The 17,202-nt window shown below is 34.0% G+C and overlaps 1 protein-coding gene across 1 annotated transcript; it reads right to left on the reverse strand.

Moving 5' to 3' along the window:
• Positions 1-6,966: 6,966 nt before the first annotated feature.
• Positions 6,967-13,437, reverse strand: LOC110379330 (pickpocket protein 28). Its single transcript, XM_064037296.1, has 14 exons — positions 13,249-13,437; positions 12,713-12,892; positions 12,268-12,397; positions 11,955-12,085; positions 11,740-11,875; positions 11,301-11,452; positions 10,960-11,071; positions 10,414-10,506; positions 8,961-9,100; positions 8,581-8,711; positions 8,449-8,508; positions 8,206-8,374; positions 7,709-7,882; positions 6,967-7,176 (listed from the first exon to the last, which is right to left on the reverse strand). The coding sequence occupies exons 1-14, from the start codon at positions 13,251-13,253 to the stop codon at positions 7,092-7,094; spliced, it is 1,698 nt and encodes a 565-aa protein (XP_063893366.1). The 5' UTR covers positions 13,254-13,437; the 3' UTR covers positions 6,967-7,091.
• Between the last annotated feature and the right edge of the window lie 3,765 nt (positions 13,438-17,202).

Here is a 17,202-nt window from a genome sequence, read left to right on the forward strand (position 1 = left end):
TGCTAAACAACTGAATAATATTTGGAAGTTACTACAGCATCAACCTTCTGTTCCAACTTACATAGTAACGTAACTACAATCCTACATGCACATAAAACAGACTGCAGTCAGGATGCTAAATGATTCCTGCAGGCTACAGCAAGCTGGTTTAAATGTAACACTCATTGATATTGACGCTAATGTGAAAGTATTGTTGCTTTCTATTTAGGATAGAATCCTTTCTTTATGTAGATTGTAAAAATTAAGAACGGTTGATTTTATTCCCTGTTTTGTCTGTCAAGCCGTTTTTTCGCTGTTTCACTCGCGTCCTGCTTTTCGTAGCCGGATCGCCGTCAAAAAATCCTATCCTGTGTCCTTCTTTTGGATCTAAGCTACCTCTCCCCTAATTTTCAGCCAAAACGGTACAACCATTTTGAAGTTTAACTCTAACTAACACGACTTTGTTTTAGTTTCTTCAGTTATTTTCGTTTTTTTTTTTTATTTATTTATTGCTTAGAAGGTACATTTTACATTATAAAAAATATAAAATGTCCAACAAAACTGTATACACAGTTTATCTGTTGGATCAGATAAGGTATGGTAAGCTTTGCAAATCAGTTTCATAATTCATAAATAGAACAGAAAACCAAGTAGATAATAAGTGTAGACACTTATTATTGAAATAAACTGTGTGATACAGATTTAATTACCAACCCTAATTGCATAAACTAATTATACTTCCCAAAATATCCGCAATCGATAGCAATTATTTTTACACTTAGAAATCCGTTATACGCATAAAAACGCGAACTCCGGTAGTTAATTCCCAAAATAATGTGGTCGACATCATTTTTTATCGATAAAACTTATCGGTATCGACAAAGCGCCGCCGTCCAAGCATGTGTCGACATTTCGATAAAACTGTTACTTAAAATTTAAGATAAAGACGGCGCTTTGAGAGCCTTTTTAATTATAAAACTCGAACTTATCTTTTAAGGCCTCTTTTGTAAGTGTTATCTTTGAGAAATTTTGTGATTTTTAATTGATCTCAGAGAAAAAGGCGCCCGCTAGGGTGTCAATGATGCTTAATTAATTTTAGAGACTTTTTTTGCCTCGACACTTGTGTCTATTTTATTTTTGATCCATTTTGTAAGTAGCTTTATTTTGTGAGCTAATATTTTAAATAATTATCATCCTACCAAAAATATAATTTTGATATTTAATTTAAAGTAAGATTTTAATAAAAAACTTTGTAATTTTAAAAATAATGTAGTCAGTCTTTAACAGAAGGCAAGAATGGCGTGACCACTTATGTTATTAAGTTATTAACGCCGCAGTAAATTACTCAATTTATTATAATTACAATTCTTTATGGTGACCATTCACACTTGTCATAATATGGCTACTACTCAACAATCGGCATGAAATGCAAAATTTTATACTACTGCAATTCTTAATTTAAAAAAAAAAATACTACACTTTGACTGCATCTAAAAAAGGTTGTGGAAAAAATAAGCAAAAGACATGAATTTCCTTTTACACCATCTCTGAGAATATATTTTTATTGAATATTTAAAATGTAAAAATATTTACCTTTACTCTGTCTTGCTTTACTAATAAAAGTTTAAACTACAACCTATTTAATAATGGAAAAATTAATTACCTACTAATATTGTAAAAAATAGAACAAAATTAACACAAAATAAAATACTTAGGTACTTACATGCTCAAAAAAATAAAAATACTTAACTCCGACCTTCATCCTTTTTTACACGAACAACGCATAACCTCTCATGCATATTAAACGCGATAAATAATTCTTGACATCAACAAGCAAAATAGCGAGCTTTATTGAACATACAATTATGTATAATTATAGTGGTACTTATTTCCTGTACATTAATCATGTCACATGTCAAAGTGGGTACACCTCTCTTTAGCCGACTGCACAGGAAGGGTTAACTGGGCCTTATTTTATGGCTCGATGAATTCTAAAAGCTGCTTATTGTTTTTTGTTACATTTTTGCATAATTACTTTTGCGTATGCATCAAAAGTTCCCAACGTGTTTTTTTTGAGATCAATCAAAGTAAATATCAAAATGTGAAAGGATTTGAATATTAATTATACACCTTTCATTTATGTACTGGATATCCTTGCATAAAGCTATTTATCGGGAAGCACAAATAAGGTTTAATACATTAAGTTTATTTTAGTAATTACATAGTTTTAGCAATGACACAAAAACTAACCTCGATTAAACCAACGTCATTTCCTAAACACACTTTAAAGTAACGTTTCAATAAGCATTTAATTAAAATGCACGCTCAAATAATTACAGTCATTTGAAAGCAACTAATTTACATTAGGCAATAAACCAATTTTATCATCGTCATCAGCTACTTTATTAATGGGACAGTTCCTAAAAGCGTCGTGCAATTAGTCACCCTACCAACAAACCATGTTTTAATAACCAACGAATGTTTGAGAATTATTTTTCGAGTCATAATTAAGTCGTTTAACGTTAAAACACATTTTAAAACGTTGTAAATAAAGTTAATTTACGACAAGTAGCATTTAATACGGCTGCCAGTGTCCGCAACACAATATGTTTACCGTTTTACTTGAAAGCATTTTGTGGTTCCTTAATTATACTTACAAGTCTCAATATTATTTCTTAGTATTTACGTAAGTTATTGTTTCACCAAATAAGCCCACGCGTGACTTAAGAGATCTTTGTTCTAACAAAGAATTTGAATGTAAAAGCAACTTTATGTGGGAAGCGTAACGCTCAAATTAAATTGGGCGTTAAAAATAAACACGTTTAAATTTGAAGGAGCGTTCAAATCATAGGTAAAAAGCAAACAGTAGCTGGCCACCCGCAGATTTTTAAAATGTCAATATCGAGTGTTGAGTGCGTAAACACGATTAACTGAACGCGAGTCTCGTTCCGATCATCGATCATACAAAACTATGCTCACCATCAAGTGTTTGTGTTGGTTATGGTTTAGAGATGGAGTCAGGAATTTGGTTTCATAGATAGTTATCGAAAAACTTTTAAAGTTAATATTGATATGTTCACTTTTTAAAATACGTAGGTATAGGTGGTAGGTATAGGTACCTGTAGTAATTGTAACCAATTAGCTTGACTTTCTTGACAAAATATATGCATACATAAGTAATACGAAAATGCTAGGTTACTTAAATATGAAAAGCAATATAAGTATCTTTTTCTTTTTTAAGGATGACAGTTTTCATTCTAATAAAATATAAATACATGTTTTATACTTATTCAAATATGGAAATAAAGTCATAGTAGATTTATCGATAAAAAACAGAAAATCCCTAAGCCCCGAACAATAGCGCACAATTATTCACTTGCTCTCCACGACTGTTGGCACAGCAGAGTAAACAAAACACTCGCTACCGAGCGCAGCGGTCGAGTTGACTCGCTCAAGTGACTGCCGCAGTGTAAACACTCCACCGTGTGTTTGACAGTTGAAATTCTGTCGATGTAATAATCTGCTTCAGTAATAATATTACGCATTGATGGATAAATCATCTTTCTATAAAACAATTAACTTACTATGCTAAATATTAATTCTACACGGAAAACTGGTTAAAAAATGCTTACAAAATCTTTTATGTAATGAATTATCCGAACAGGGGAAAACTTTTGACATCTTTGCTTGCACATAGATACTCGTCTTGATTTATACTGTAAATTATCCTGAGTACCTACCTATTGAAGTAATTAAATTTTGTAACACTTTCATTTATTACTTTGAGATCATAATTGCTTATGTGGTCACCTCGGCTAAAACAAGAGCACAAAAGTCCCAACAACGTCTTCAAGAAAAATAATCTTATAACTAACGTCATTCCTGCATCACAAAAGCAGCTCCCACAATTGACAGCCAAGGTGTACAGTTTCAGCAGAAATAGAACGCATTAGACATACAATGGCGTCCATACACAAAGGTCCTTCAAGTCTGAGGGCGGGTGAATAGGAGATGTGCTCTATAATGCCTTTTGTACTAGTGAGATACCTACGTAAATAGGTTTAGTAATAGGTCGGTGACATGGATTTGGAAGTGGGACAGGATATTTGTGTTAGGTCCTACCTGTATGTTATTTTTGGAGAGGATATTGCTATTCTATGAAATGTAGGCCAGACTAGGCAATGACAAAGATACATAATTATAATCGCAACTGTTTGGTTATTTTATTCGAAAGAGTTACCTTGGTCCTAGGATAGTTCTTAAGGACTGAAGAAGGAACAAAAATAGGATTTAGTCAATAACAGTCTGATAGTTCCTTCTTCTGCATCCAAAGCGGGTGGGGATTTCGTTTGATGACTTCCCACAAAAAAGTCCTTTTAAAAAAACGTAAATGATTTCAAATTAATAGAAGCGGTCTGAGAAAAGTTCATTCAGGGCACACAACATGATACTGCAATTTTTTACTTCCTCTTCAACTCAATTCAAATTCCGCCGATACCTAAACACTTTATCATCCTCAAATAAAGTCATCCACATAAAAGTGTATATCCTTAATATTCTTCGTACATATTCAAGGCAATCTCTCATACACGCTAAAGTACTCATGACTTGATCAAACAAAGACATTTCATCCACCGCTGGCCTCTCATTACTCCGAGCTAGGCAGTAATCAATCATCTTTATGTTGGAGATCCGAATCATCAGTAATTTTAACTGAATTGATGCAAAAACTTGAGGTAAAAAATTAATCATATAGCGAAGTAAGGAGGATGAGTAGAGGAGGTTTACATGGAGAAGGCGTTTAAATTAAAAATATGCTTATATTTAAAACTTGACGTAAAAGTCAAATTGGGGCTTCAAGACTTTCACAAGGGCAAATCATATAATGTTTTTGGTGGAATTTTAAATAATTGAAAATTACGGAATTTAGGTGCTTATTATATGTCTACGTGTTGTGTTGGTCTGTTGAACTGCGTATTTTTTAAATATTTCTCCTTTAAAAATGATTAGTCCTTTTTATTTTTACCTCCGTCAAGTAAAATCATAACACCTTTAAAGCAAAAATCAACCAATCCATACAACCCAACCTTAACCAATTACAATGGGCAAGCGGAACAAAGACTGAGCCACTTACAGGCTATTTTTTGATTACCCATTAACCCAACAAACGCCATAATAGCCACCGGACCAAAATGTGCCTTATACACGGAGTAAGGAAAGATGAGCGGAGATGCCGTAATGCAGGTAGGCTAGGCGCCTTCTTCTAGCTCAAATACGTACTTTGGGCATGACCAAAACGATCAGTTACAGGTGACCTAGCGAGGCGTTCTTTAAGACATCTGTTAACGATTTTAGGTATTTCAAAAATGGTAGGGTCAAAAGAAGGCGTGTATAAGGGCGAAGACAGTAACGTTCCTCGTCACCTGCACACCCGCATTTTGGCGCGCTACAGTCTTAGAAGGTTTTCTGCTATGGCGCCTCCGCTAGTCATTTTGTTCTCCATGGGCCTACATTATCCTTTAGCCGCAGGGGTACCGGCAGAATTGGTCGCTAATTATATGGTAGCTGACTCGCGACGCCAATTATAATCGTGTCTTAGGACTAATTTAGGTTTTTTGGTTGTGTGAGGCGGTTTGTGTGATGTTTTTTGCGCATCCTTACTTATTTTGAATGCAGATTGTGTTTTTGTTTGTTAAGCTAAAATAACTGGAATGTTTGAGCTGAAAATTGTGATATGGCTAGTTGACACCTTGGAGATAGATAGGGAGTTTTATCTATCTACCGCAAGGAGTATTTTGGGAAGCGTAAGTACGAAGTCGCGAGAACAGATAGTTCAATGATAAATGTCTTATTAGAATCAAGCAATATATTACTACAGTTTCACTTGCGCATTCAAAAGATTACTTCTTCAATACTTTTTTCAGATTGGTAATCATTAAGTTTCCACTTCCGCTTTCTATGCACTTACACGGAGATGAGTGCCGACATCCCAAAACTGTGCTAACTTTTCAAAAAAGCGCCAAAGTAGATTCCACTCACATAAGTGGATTGGGAGCATCAATTTCTTGCTTCCAATATGTCTTCACCATTTGCCTCAACATGTCAGAGTTTCTTTAACACTAAACCGCTTCTGGTGACTAATCTAACCCTGCCCTGATACAATACAGAATCTATGACGTCATTTTTTGCCTCACTTAACCCTCAAGTGGTTCTGAAAGGCGACTCTGTATCACTGATAGACGATTGCGCGTTTCCTGCGCGGGCGCACCCTTTGATCTTTCAAGTGTTTCGTTTTACGTACAAGACAAGATGTTTGGATATTCGTTAATGTTCGTGTTTATTGTTTTGTGTTAGTAGTGGTACATTAATAAGAGGTATTTCGTTCTTTTGTAATGGTTGCTTTCTCGTGAATCATGTCACTGGTGAAGGGTGATTTATTTCAATTTGAATGGGTATCAGGCGTATTCTTATTGGAATCATTGGCTGGTTTTCCTTAGAAACTGTTCTGTCAGCCAACTACTGGGCCAGCTGTCTAACTATTGGGCCTTTAAACTCGATTGTTATAACATTAGGTTTAAAAACTTATATTGGAATATTTTTGTAGGTATTGCTTTATTTATTTAACTTCTAGTTAAATGTACCTATTTTAATTATCTACGCAAAATAAAACGAAAAATCTCTTTTCACACTGCAATTGAATATCGAGATCAATGTACTTATAATAAGAGCACGTGCGTTCGTTAGCGCGCCATAAATTGATGTAATCCGACGGCGCGCGCGCATAAATCGCGTCTTTGATCCGGAGCGGGAGTCGAACCAGCAGCGTCCTGTTTGTGCTAATATTGGTACAGTTGCTCAATGCTCAACTCTAACTCAAAGTTTAGTCTAAAAATTATTTGAAGATCTTTATTTAGAGGTATATGGGTCTTATTTATCTAAATGTCATTTGAAATTAAATATAAAAAAAATGTCTACATATAAGGAATTTATTCTTAACAATTGTCATGTTCATATTAAAATACGAGGTTTTATTAAATGATATAAAAGTATGTGATTGTAACTTGAAGTGACGTTTAACATTAAAACGTTAAAAGTTAACATTGAAAATAAAACTAATATTTTTCTATTTCATACTCTTGTTCTAAATTGGCTTTCGCTTTTTCTTCTTCTAGATCCTTCTTCAGCGTACAGCATAGTCTGAAATGAAAAAGTTATTTTAACTTATTATTATCGTATCCAGAAATATTTTCAAAAGTAAATAATATCTTCAGTTAATCAGCTTTGATGCCAATTAATTCACGTTTTACTGTTCCTTGTGAATATTGCCCCTTACTTAAGCATATCCCATGTTAGGTGGATGGTTTCCTAACAGTAAAAGAATTTTCAAATTGGTTAAGCAGTTTTAGACCTTTTATGCCTGTAGCACACCTCCGCTGCGAAACCCAACGGGCGAAACCGCCATAGTTTCGCTGTGTGTTGTGAGTTGTTGGGCGGTGAAACAATAGCGAAATTCCCTGCTCTAACGTACAAAACTGACTATGACGTTGTCTCTTTCTAACATGATTTCGCTCATTTGCTTAGGCGCCGTCTACATCTCCGCCCTGGCGGACAACTGGCGAACAACGGCGTCAACCCTTTGGGTTTCGCAGCGGAGGTGTGCTACAGGCATTAGGGGACATAAAAGATGGAGAAATAAAAAAATACCCCTTAGAATGTTAATATACATTACCTCAAAGAAAGAAAATAGATGATCTCCACGAGGCTTAGGAATGAGAACCCTAAGAATAGACCCAAAAGACCTCCGCAGTTCGCGAGAAAGTCGGTGACTCCGAACAACTCCGACCGCCTCATTGATAGAAACCTAGGCTTCATGAAGTACATCTCTATTTTAGACAAATTGATACTGAAAGACAGAAGAAAGCGATCATCAATTACAATATTTCGAATGAAAAAACTCTAAAAAAGAAGTATTTAAATAATGTAACATTTAATCAAGACAGGGTCCCGATTGTTTGCTCATCTTGAGAACAGTCACTTTGTTTAAGACCGATCCGGGAATCAGACCCAAGCCAAACATAGCAGTCACGCATTGAGAACAGTAGACCAATTTAAAACTTTTTTAATAATAGACCTTCTTTCGATTGCTTGATCGAAGACGGTCTGTTGCTTTTCACTACAAATGACTGCACTTACATTCAACGACAAAATGTGATTCCTCATACTCACTTGTTGAAGCTGTCATCAGAATAATTCCGAAGTTTCTTAACTATATTAATGAATTTCTTCAGTTTAAAATCTGTCTTCAGAATTTCAGCGTTATAGTCCACGCTGTTGCAAGAAGGCAGACAGTGACATGTAAAATTGCCCCGAATCGATTCTTGTTTCAACATTTCACCTGAAAGATCAATGTGATCAAGTCTTTAGTTTATATTAATATAATGCAGATGAAAATGTTCACAAAATAGTTACCTCTTGCTATCCCAATACAATCATCATCATCTCCAGTGCAAATCTTATTGCTGCTTGAATCTGAAAGATTTATTTGACAATTTAAACTTTATGATGGTTAAAAATAAGGTCTCAATTCGTTTGCACACTTACAGGGCATGTAGAATTCTACGCATTGACATAGGTTAAACGTTATATTGGCCAGACATTCCATCCTGCAGTTCTTGGATGAGTAGATTTTAAAATATTTTAAGTACCGTTCATCCGGGAAATAGCACTGACGTCTGAAACATATCAAATCATAACAATGGGAACTCGTAGGATAAAATAAAAATGGGTTTGAAATAGAAGGAGTATTTAGTACTACATGATGCTTTAGCAAGAAATGCCCATGATGACTTGTCCATAAAAAAAATCTTTAAATTCTTAAAAAATCAAATAATCTTTAGCTGGAGAACAAAAATGATGCTGGCCAATAATAAGAACGAAGTTACTATGAAATAGCTAGCTGGTTTATTAAATAAAAAACTTACACTTCAGGATCATAACCACGTAAAGATTCTGAAGTATTCAGTACGTCGAAACTTATTGCCATAGATGACACCTGATTGTGTAACACAGCATAGTAATATAGAGACGTCTGTGGCACATCTGATGGGTGCTGAATATAAACCTGGAAGAAGCAAAGGATGACACTAGATTCTATGGAGATGCAAAGAGAGATGCTAAATAGAAGAAATTTTCGAGAAAAAAAAGTATTCTAAGTATTGAATTACAAACGATAATGATGAGGAAGAAAATATTAATGGTAATATGAGACTCGATTCACAATGGGAACTATATTTTTTGTCACCAAAATTTATATTTGTCATCAAGTTGTATCACCTAATAAATAGATCTATCGCCACGAAATATTTTCGTTCTCAGAAAACAAAGAGTGTTCCCAGGTATGAATTACCAAATAATTGTTAATATAATGTGTAAAATATGAGATGGATTACCAATAAAATTGTAGTGCATTACATGAATATAAACTTCGTTCTTATAATAATAGTTTTATTACTTAAATAATAGCTTGGTGCTCAAAATGGTAGATCTGTCACCAAATAAATCGATTAGTCGGTCCCTGACTGCGACTCCTTTTTATTTGTTATTTTGTCGCCAATATAGTAGTTCCATTTTATTTCGTTCAGTTATTAAAATAATGTATTCGTTACCAATTTAATACATCAGTTTATGATTTTAATGAAAATATGTTCAAAGGGAAGAGGAAGGGAAGGGAGACAAATTGGCGCTTTTCGGGCCTCAACTAATGGGTTGTAGGTTGGTTGTAGGTACGATCATACGATGCGCGATGTGAAAAATTATATGTGCAAGCATATTATCGGATAAGCCATACGCTTAAAGCTGGCCAACCCCCCACCAGAGGCAAAACATTTACTTATCGGCCAGAAAAGAAAAAGGGCGCCCTTCAAAATCCTTCAAAACCAGCGCTAGACCTTCATGAAATTTTCTAGTGATATAATATATGATTTATTGGTGATCTCTTTAAATTAGTTTGCTTAAATACTATTAGGACAAACCTATTATAATACATACAAAACCATTTATTTGGTACTTGACCCCATATCTCCATGATTTTCGGTAATTTATTGTGGAATTGATTTTATATTGTTTGGTGATACATTTTGGTGACAAATCTACTATTTTGAGGGCAAACCCTATTATTTAAGAAACACAAAATGAATTAAATTGGTGACAGCTTAAATCATACCCATTAACAATTAGTAGTGAATAAAGCACCTGCATCTAAGAATGAGTGCGGGGGTCAATTCGAGTTAGGACCAATACAAGATTTTTTTAATTTGTATCTTATTTCCGAGAATATCTTGGACACCATTCAATGACAGAACTTCGTATGAGAAGAGGCCTATTCTCTCTAGTGGGATAATGAAAGTTTGATGATGAGAGTGAATGTTAGCTTACTCTGAAGCCGGAGTTGATGACGTTGCACAACTGATCTCTTTCAAGTGATGATGACTTTAACACAGCTTCTACGATAGGGGCGGCAATCCCTTCCTATGGAGAACAAGCAAAAATTATGACACACAAAGCTTCAAATTAAAAGTACCCATTAATAGAAAATATGATTTAAATCTACGAAGTGGGTCCAAAAGTATAGTTTTGGGAATAAAACCTAAAATGATTTCACATTTTTACGGCCACTTACATATATCTAAAGTCTATTTCAATTATTGCGAAGTTTCAGTTGCTATCAACCAGGAATATTTCCTGTTTTATAAATATTATAACACTAGCTTCTGCCAGCGGTTTCACCCGCATCCCGTGGAAACTACTTCCCGTACCGGGATAAAAAGTAGTCTATAGGCTTTCTCGATAAATGGGCTTTCTAACACTGAAAGAAATTTTCAAATCGGACCAGTAGTTCCTGAGATTAGCGCGTTCACACAAACAAACAAACTCTTCAGCTTTATAATATTAGTATAGATAAATAGAAAAACAAAGTTTTACCGATCCTGGAATTGGATAAAATGATGAATTTATTACAAAATCGTAACCGTACTCCATGGACCATCCATTGCTTTTCCTTCTTGCGTACGAATATTTATAGTCCCTCTGTAAGCTAAGAAAATTGTTTATTACTATTAAATGTATTCGGGGACACGGTGCAGTGTCAGAAAAGTCAATGTCTTGTCTGCCGTATTTAAGCTAGTCCCTATAGGCTTCTAAGACTTGATTATTCCTCTGGATAAACAAGAGCTATAATAATACGTGCAAGGCCGATGTTGGCCACGTTGGCAATGCGTTTGACGAGGATACCTACTACAGTATGAACCATAAAGAATACTTACTTTCGATTTCGAAATATTTCATCAGCCGCTAGAGAATTTAAATTGTAGCAAATTCCCTCTCTCGTCAGAACTTTGTCAAAAAGTTCCCGACAACTGACGTAGTCCCCGGCAAATTTACAGTACTCAAAAATGTCGTTAAAGTTGGGAGCTGCCTGAAAATAAAAAAATATAATAGTGACTACTATTTTACTAATTAGGCTGATACGGCGATTAAAGAAGGAGGTTGGGAAGGAAAAATAAGAAAACTACAAATAAGCATGGCTCAATCAGAGAAGTTTGAAATATTTTATGATGAAAAAAAAAGGCCACAAATAAGTTATAGACATCCCACACAATCATTTGCACTAAATAAAACACTCCATTCTGTTAAATCCTTACTAACTTTGGGAATTATTATTGTCTAACTAACTGAACTTCTAGTATTAAAAGAAAATCTTACTTCAAACATATATTTGACCATAGAAGCATCTGCACGAGTAGTTGGGTAAACTTCAGTCAAATCGAATTCATTGTATAAAAATGTTTTATCACAAATTTGGAAGAGCGCATCAAATTTGGCGAAGCGTGCTCGCATCCTAAAATTTAAATACATTTATTATAAATAATTCCACAATTATAAAATAGAGAACCAAACCATGAGCTATTGAAACTTACGTAGCATTAAGAGTTTCATTCAGTGGCTTGGTCTCCAAAAAAGCATCCAGTTTTATTTTTTCATCAGTAAAGTTGTATGCTGATACTTTGACTTTAGACTGTGGACATAATGTTACTGATGGAAATGGTACCTGTAATATTAAACATAAATCCTAAACTATTTTTGAAAATCTATATAAGCCAGCAAATGTGACAAACTTGGAGAAATATTGCAGCTCTCAAGATTATGAAGTGAAGACAGACAATTACTTAGAACACTGGTGGCAAAATATTGGGTGCTATAAGTTAGTATTTAATTAAAAAATATTCTTACCATGCTAACGGGAACCATTTGTTCGCTGAAGGTGACTATGACAGGGCTGGTCTGCCATTTGACCCACACCTTACTGATCAAATACAGGCACAACGCTATACTGGCAATAAATGTGATGAACCAAAATACTCTGAAAATATAGAAAGTATCAATCCTCTATAATATAAAGCACAATTAACATTGAAAATAATTGAACCAAGAATTAACTACATCAGCATAAAATAAAAACATGAAAATGTAAGTACAGATGAGCTTTTGATGAATCAAATAGCAGTTGACTCAAATATAGTTAAAACTATATAATAAAGAGTTAGAATTAATAAAAGTAAGATATCACGAGAGTCCTATGAATCTACGACAAAAATCAAAGCTTCAACTCTATCCTACGTGTTTAACTGTATCACTTTTAGAAAGAGCCTGAGTATCAAAACAACAGAAAACTTACTTCTCAACATTGGTAAGACCTCTCCTAGTGATGTAAGGAAGGCCGTGCAGAGTAGTATTGTTCGCATAATCGTATAACAGCTCTTGCACTAATATTTTCTGACGTTTTCTTCGAGCTTTCTTCCGAATGCACACATCGCCGTAAACGTTTTTAACAATTACCACTTCATTACCTTCTTCCCTGGAATTGAAATGGTTTTATTATTTAACCTTATTTATAGAATAGAACGAGCGATGTGTGTTGGTTTACCACGCCCATATGTCTATTAGTAAATCGTTTTTTTAGACTAGAAAGTACTTATTTAGCACTGACTCGATCTTTTGAAATTTTAGTTCACAGTAGGTAAATTATGGAACATCACTTTTTGTTTCAAATTGTACATGCAAAGGACAAGCAGACCTTACAACCCAAAATACAATTCTACGAATAATTCTAAATAACATTTAATTAAAACACAATACGCAACAACAAACAATTTGCAATTATTAAAATAAATGTGCATCAAAAATTTCTTCAACGGAAATAACTGTACTTACTCCATTTTTTCAACACCCACTATTTCTGCGTCCTCTCACAAATACGTTGTTTTTGCAACTAAAGACAAAATTGGAGTTCCATAGTATTTTCATGTAATTAGGTTAATGGTTAACAGCGTCGAAGCTTAGGGACTCTCCAATTATTATCAGTATATTAGATCGACAATAATTAACTTGACAAATTAAAGGGATGTTACTCGTGTACTCCCACTGTCCCATATTTTTTTGCCAAATGGGTTTTCAATTTTTTCCGAAGGATATACGAAAATAAGTGGTTTTACAATGACACCAAAATTACCTTGACCTATTTAGACTACATACATATTTAGCCCTTATTGCAATTAAAATCACTCATTTACTCTTATCAAGGGTATGGAATAGGGGTACCTGTCGTTATGCTCGTAATGATTGAAAGATCCATCCTTTTTTATTTCAGTCACCCTTCGTCTTCTACAACAGACCAATTCTGGGTCTCTCTTGATTTCCTTTTTCTCTTTCACAAATCAACGTTTTCTTTCTTCATTTGTATGCTGTACTTTAATATCGTTATTTTTTTGAGAATATTTAACATTTTTCTTCACATCACTAGTTAACCCTTCCCCATGGTTAACAGTGTATATTATTAACTAATTAAATTAAATAAAGGTGTCCTTGGTACACTTTACAATGTGTCGTTTCCTAGGTAATTCCCAGTTTATGAGTTAAAGCTTTTAAACTGATTAACATAAACACAAGGTTTCACAACAAGGTGAAAACTAATCAATTAACTGCTCTATGATCGTTAATTACTTAATCCACACAACATAGTATTACGAATGCAAAAGTTCATGTTTATGATACGTTGAAAACATCTGCTAATATTAAAAGGACAGTATACAATTATACATACATAGATGATATTATGATTAGTCTCAGAAAATATTACTTGTCATTCCTCAAAAAGGTAACAAATATTAAATAGCGTGGACCTACATTTGAGTTACCTTTGATAAACTTGACCTATCGTAAACTACTACCGGACGTACCTCTGAAGCTTTACCACAATGAAACAATGCCTATTCATTTATTAAGTGAGATTCTTGTGTCGGAAATGACTTTAAAATCTAAAAAAACTGTGAAGCCCATATTACTTATACCGAAACAAAATTCAAACTTTCATTTAACCAAAGAAACTGCATCCGCCATCTTGCAGTTCATTAGAAAACAGTGCCTTATTATATAAACGTATAATATACCTATTAGTCATGGTGACATTTTTTGTGATTCCGACGAATAAACTAAGATAAACCATGGACGGACTGACGTCCGACACGAAGACGCCGTCAATGCATCGCATAAAAAACATTGACAAGATTTATTTCTTATTCAATTTAAAATCTTTGGAACAAAGCGGTATATATAATGTTATTTGTAGAGGAAAGTTTGAAGTGTAGTCACGTGTGGGATTGAAGGAGTCAGTTATCTTAGTTTTTTCATGGTCTTGACAGAATATCTTGAAGCGTTTTGTAGTTATAGACTTAATTTAAAGATTTTCTGGTTAAAATAGCCATAAGAATCATTATCTCCAAATAGCAAAATCTGAATTGGGCTCAAGTTCAAAAAGTCATCATTTGCTTTATGTTGTCTCAAATTGTCAATTGTTGTAGGGGTTAAAAAGTCATTCCTATAAAAATCCCCTAATTTTTAAGAAAATGAGGTTAAACTTCGGATAGTATTAAAGTATTTTCTATTGTTTCTTCCCGTTTTGTCATATCATTTATTATGATGAATGATCATGATTATGATGCTTAAAATCTGAATAGAGATTGAAGCACCCATTCATGTTATTATTAAGGAATTGTTGCATTGTGACACAATTTATGCACATTATTATTCAATCATGATTCTTATTCTGCCGCCACTTATGCGTAACTAATGCATGTAGCTACATGATTTCCTTCGCCCCATTTATCTAGATCAGCATGGAAATATTATATCATTACAGTTTACTTTAAATTGTCAACGTTATTGAGCACTTCCTGCACCATTTTGATCTATTACATGATTGATTAATTCATAATATTAGTATCGTGCATTTACAAAATTACTTTCTGCATCTTGTGAATCTCTTGCTACTGAATTATGGTCTTTATTACCAAGAGTTAGAGTTGGTACAGGGTGTTAGTAGGGCTCAAAATAAGTTGGTTTTGTACTTATATGTAGGACACAGCTGTGTTTTAATTTGACAGCTTATGATATGTTAAGTTGTAAATGATTGTTGGGAACATGCTTGTAAGGTTAAATAACTTGTGTGAGGCTTGTTATCTGGTGTTTTATCATTGCCTTTTATGTAACGTATTCTATCAAGCCTACCAACATGCGTATTATGCAACTTTTAATTTAATAACCAAAATGCCGCTATCATCCCATAACTCAGAGCAACTAAGATCAAGGTAAAACATTCGTAAGAATTTCTGAGTTATTTTATTCACACAAAAATCCGGGAAGATCAATTAAACAATTCATATTTAATTATATGTGTTTCTCTAGCACTGGCCAATACTCAGTCCGAGTATCTAAAATATTTGAAATCGGAAGTTACTTTCACCACATTCGTTAGTTTTGAAGACCATCCTACACAAAAGAGTACAAATTGCAACAATATCTCTTCCGAATCCTTTCTCAGTTACTCTGCGCAGACTATATATTATCTCCATCTAAGCATATCTAGTTACTTTCATTAGCGACAATACATTAGTTTTTATCAGCTCGCATTGTGAGCGGATTGCCGCTGTCAGAGTTATCTGAGCTGTATCGGACCTGTCAAAAGTATATCATTTAGACAGTCGGCCGGTTGCGGTGGACGGCCGATCCGATGATATGCTTGAGAGTATGGATTGCAGAAACAGCAGGATGGAATATATTTAAAAGAAAATGATTTTATTTTTCAATGATTATTTTTTTATAATATAGGTGTAAGTATATTGGGTGCTAAGTTAGTTGAAGGATTTCAAAAAAGGATATGAACTGTAAAAAAATATGAATGCAAGATTTGAACAGCCAACTTTCCTTTACTTGACAAATCTCTCAAAAATCGACCTTTTTGTGTCCTTTATTCCATTACATAAATCTAGAATACACTTTATTATCTCTAGTAGGTATATTTTCTAAAATGCTGTTCAGGATTTTTTACACATATTTTTATTTTATTTTCCACTCATGAGAACACTACGATTATTCCTAATGTCATTACTAGTAATTACACCCGTAACGGACGCTGTCACTCAACTGGGTAAGCACAACAACCAGTAACCATATACAGGATAAACTATTATAATTTCTATGGAACGTGTAATCATTTAACGATTACTTCTAACAACATACTAGGGCCCAAGTTCACTGTCTACTTAAACGCCCGTTTTTCTTAAAACAACTGTTATACAACATGTTTACTCTGAAACCGTTTTGGTGCAGTTGACAATTCACTGACAACTGAATTACTCACTTCGCTGTCACGGTCACTGTCAATTTGCTGTCGGTCAGTGTAAAAATGCCATTTTGACAGCACACAAAATTGACATCTGTCAACTGTCAATCGCAAGCAACTGTTTAAGCAGCTGTGTAAGCAGCTGTTTAAGAAAACTAAGGTTTAAGTTGATAGTAAACTTGGGCCTTAGTATGTCTAACTCATAAACTGCATTCTTACAAAGTTTTTCATTTGACAGCTAAGAGAATAATTTATGATCACCCATCCAAACATAGAATGTGGTAATTTGCACATAATGTAATATTAAAGTAATTATATACTAATTAACCTGCAGTTTTATAGCTCTGTAATAAACTGATGACTTGTAACGTGAAATATGAGTGAGAAAATTGCAACAGTAGGTACATACACGGATAGATGTTGCATAGTTTATTACCTGTTGGTAATAAAAGTAGGATTAATAGAGGTGATAGTGGAAAATGTCGTGA

Source organism: Helicoverpa armigera, chromosome 12 (assembly GCF_030705265.1).
Source record: "Helicoverpa armigera isolate CAAS_96S chromosome 12, ASM3070526v1, whole genome shotgun sequence".
Classification (NCBI taxonomy): domain Eukaryota; kingdom Metazoa; phylum Arthropoda; class Insecta; order Lepidoptera; family Noctuidae; genus Helicoverpa; species Helicoverpa armigera.

What these genes read in the sequence shown, in the direction of transcription:
- LOC110379330 (XM_064037296.1), bottom strand. An exon ending in TTTATCCAATTCCAGGATCG is followed by an intron (nt 10,507 to 10,959) that starts GTAAAACTTTGT and finishes TGTTCTCCATAG; the next exon opens with GAAGGGATTGCCGCCCCTAT. An exon ending in TCTGATGACAGCTTCAACAA is followed by an intron (nt 7,883 to 8,205) that starts GTGAGTATGAGG and finishes TCTGTCTTTCAG; the next exon opens with TATCAATTTGTCTAAAATAG.